We start from the raw sequence: 2,678 nt of genomic DNA, 5'->3' as shown, positions 1-2,678 counted from the left end.
CAATAATCTGAGGGGTGCTGGACTAAGGAAGGGGGCCTCCACTCTGGGATGGGTCCCTGAAGGGGCTGTTGGGGATCCTGAGGTGGGGGTCCAATAGGAAGGAGTCTGTGGGGTGGGTCCACATGGTGGTTCTTGGATCCCAAACCTGATTAGGCGTGTCAGGACAGGGCCTCAGTTTGAGAGACCCCATGAGGGTGGGTCCCAGCATGATAGTCCCAAAGTAGATCCCAGTAAAGTTAGAAGTGTGAGATTGTCAGGAGAGTCCCAGGGTGGGGGTCCTGGTACGGGGGTCTGGGGGGTTGAGCCTCTGTGCAAGGGCTCAGGGGGGTCCCCATTCAGATGCCACCCCCCTCGATTCCCCACAGGCACTGGGCCAGCTGCAGATCTTTGGGGAACAGGGTGACTCGACGGACGTGCAGTGAGCACAGGTACATGTCTTCCAGTAACCGCACAGCAAAGGCCTCTTCTGCCTGTGTCCCAAAGGTTGGGGGAGGGGGTTCCCCAAAACCCCCCAGCATGCCCCAACCCCCACTGCTCCCCCCGGGGGCAGCAACCCCCCAAAACACACCCCCAGGGGGCAGGGTCCTTCCAAACCCACCCACAGGCGACTGGGGGGACTGAAACACCCTGTGCCTGTAAATGGGTGAGGGAAGACCAACACCATGACCCATCCCCATTCCCTGACAAACCCCAGGAATTCAGGATCCCCTGCACCCAGAGGTCTCCCAGAGACCCTCTGAACATCCATGGAACCCTGTCCCAGGACCCACAGACCTCCCACAGCCCATGGCAACCCTCCTAGACTCTCCCACCGCTCCCATCAGAGACTCCCAACAAACCTCTTAGCCCCATCCAAGCACCCAGAGACCTTCCTGGACCTCCCCAGTCCCCCAGAGACACCCCCAGCATCCACAGGCCCCCATGCAGAAGCCCCAACCCCTATGGAAACCTTCTCAGCCACCATGCTATCCCCCTCAGTCCCCCTCCCCACCCCCCTAAGCCCCCTGGACACTTGCACTGCACTCATAGGGCCCCTCCAGCCCCTCTGTGAGCTCTCTCCATCACACCTGGGTCCCCAGACCCCTACCTCCTGCAGCGCCAGCAGGGCCATGCTCTGCCAGCAGTAATCAACCCCACGGGTGAAGAGTAGGCAGAGGTCCTGCACCTGCGGAAGGGGAAGAGGGGCACATGGGGGCATTGGGGTCACAGGGAGTGGGGGGACATCAAGACAACAGTCAGGGAGTATGGGGGCATCACCCCAGGCTGGGGCTACCACCCTGGAAATACCCTGGAGACATGGAGACACTGCCCTGGGGACATCCCAGGGACCTGGGGACACCCTTGTGCTCACCCAGGAGACACTTTGGGGACACCCCAGGACAGGAAAACTGGGGACAGGAACACCTGGGGATACACTGGGGAGTAGGGATGTGGGAACACCGTGATGGGGACACCCTATTCAGACCTCAGGTGGGAGGCAGGGGGGAAGCACCACTCTGGGAACATCTTGGGAACACCCTTTGGCATGGCAACACTGGGACAGTCTCCTGGGGACACCCCCATGTGACAGGGAGCACAGTGCTAGCACAGGGGAGGGGCACTGGGAACACCCAATCCATGCAGCCTCTGAAGGCGGCAGCATGTTGCCTTGAAAATTAGGCCTTTTGATATTGTTTTCATAATTTCTATCCACTTTCCCAGGAAAGTAACTATAAACATAGATGTTCATACATTGCATTAAAGATATGCCTTCCATCCTTTTGATGGATGTCTCTCACGGCCAGTGTGGTTGGGAAGGTGGTGACCTGACTATCCAATCCCTGGTCGTTGTCAAAAATCTATAAATACTGAAAGGACAGAATAAACCTTTCATCACACTTCAAGCTGTCTCTGTGTGAATCATTACATGTCCGACAGTGACATCAGGTGACCTTCAATGGGTATTGCAGGTGACAGTAGCAGTGTCATTGTTCAGTCCTGGACCATGGCTACATTCATGTTTTCCCCAACAGAAGCCTTGGTTGTGGGGTTTTGGCAGGCTGTATTCACTTGGAAGTGGATTGATGTTTCGGATGCTGTTTTTCAGCGTTTGTATGCTTATAGGATAGCTCAGGGTTTTTTTCCTATAATTGAGGTGGTTTTCTCGAAGCCAGCTTGGGATGCGTTAGGCAATTCCCTGATCCAGATGATGTCCATGGCATATGATGCCAACCTGGCTCGGCTTCTGATGATCTGGCAGGAGCATGACTGAGGTCTGGACAGCTGCCCATCTTCTTCTGCTGGGTCTGTGGCTGTTTTCTCTGACCTAGATGAGGGGGACACCTCAGACTCCAGCTTTGGGAGCGGGACGGAGTTTTCCTTCTCCCCCCATAACGCGGAGCTGGGGGAGGGCTGTGTCTCGAGTTCCAAGGTTGGCTCCCCCAGGGCTGCTGGGGCCCCCACGGCCTGGATCCCAGCCAGTGGCCATCAGGGGCACCGCGAAGCAGATGAGCGTGACGCTGCCTCGTCTGGTGCCCAGGAAGCTGAAGCCCTGGTTGGGTCGCTTCCTCTGTGTGCGTTCCCAGCGCAAAGCGACGTGGAGTTGCCTGAATGGGGACTGCACCGCCCCTGGAGGCGTCGTTGGGGACGGTCCTCTGTCCCCACTGGGCTGTGCCGTACCCCACAGTGGGTGACGGAGC

At 57.7% G+C, this 2,678-nt stretch overlaps 1 protein-coding gene across 1 annotated transcript in view; it reads right to left on the bottom strand.

Annotated features, from left to right (window-relative positions):
• Positions 1-335: 335 nt before the first annotated feature.
• The window catches only part of LOC107199127 (histone H3-like centromeric protein A), a 19,490-nt gene continuing 17,147 nt past the window's right edge, over positions 336-2,678 (bottom strand). The window contains exons 4-5 of the mRNA XM_015616464.1: positions 1,088-1,165; positions 336-470 (exon numbers count right to left, since the gene is read on the bottom strand). Of these exons, the coding sequence (XP_015471950.1) occupies positions 336-470; positions 1,088-1,165 (213 nt within the window). The remainder of the gene's footprint in view (positions 471-1,087; positions 1,166-2,678) is intronic.

The sequence above is a fragment of the Parus major genome, unplaced genomic scaffold (genome assembly GCF_001522545.3).
Source record: "Parus major isolate Abel unplaced genomic scaffold, Parus_major1.1 Scaffold445, whole genome shotgun sequence".
In the NCBI taxonomy this organism is placed as follows: domain Eukaryota; kingdom Metazoa; phylum Chordata; class Aves; order Passeriformes; family Paridae; genus Parus; species Parus major.
The sequence above is the reverse complement of the archived record's forward strand: the minus strand, read 5'-3'. Positions and strand labels throughout refer to the sequence as shown.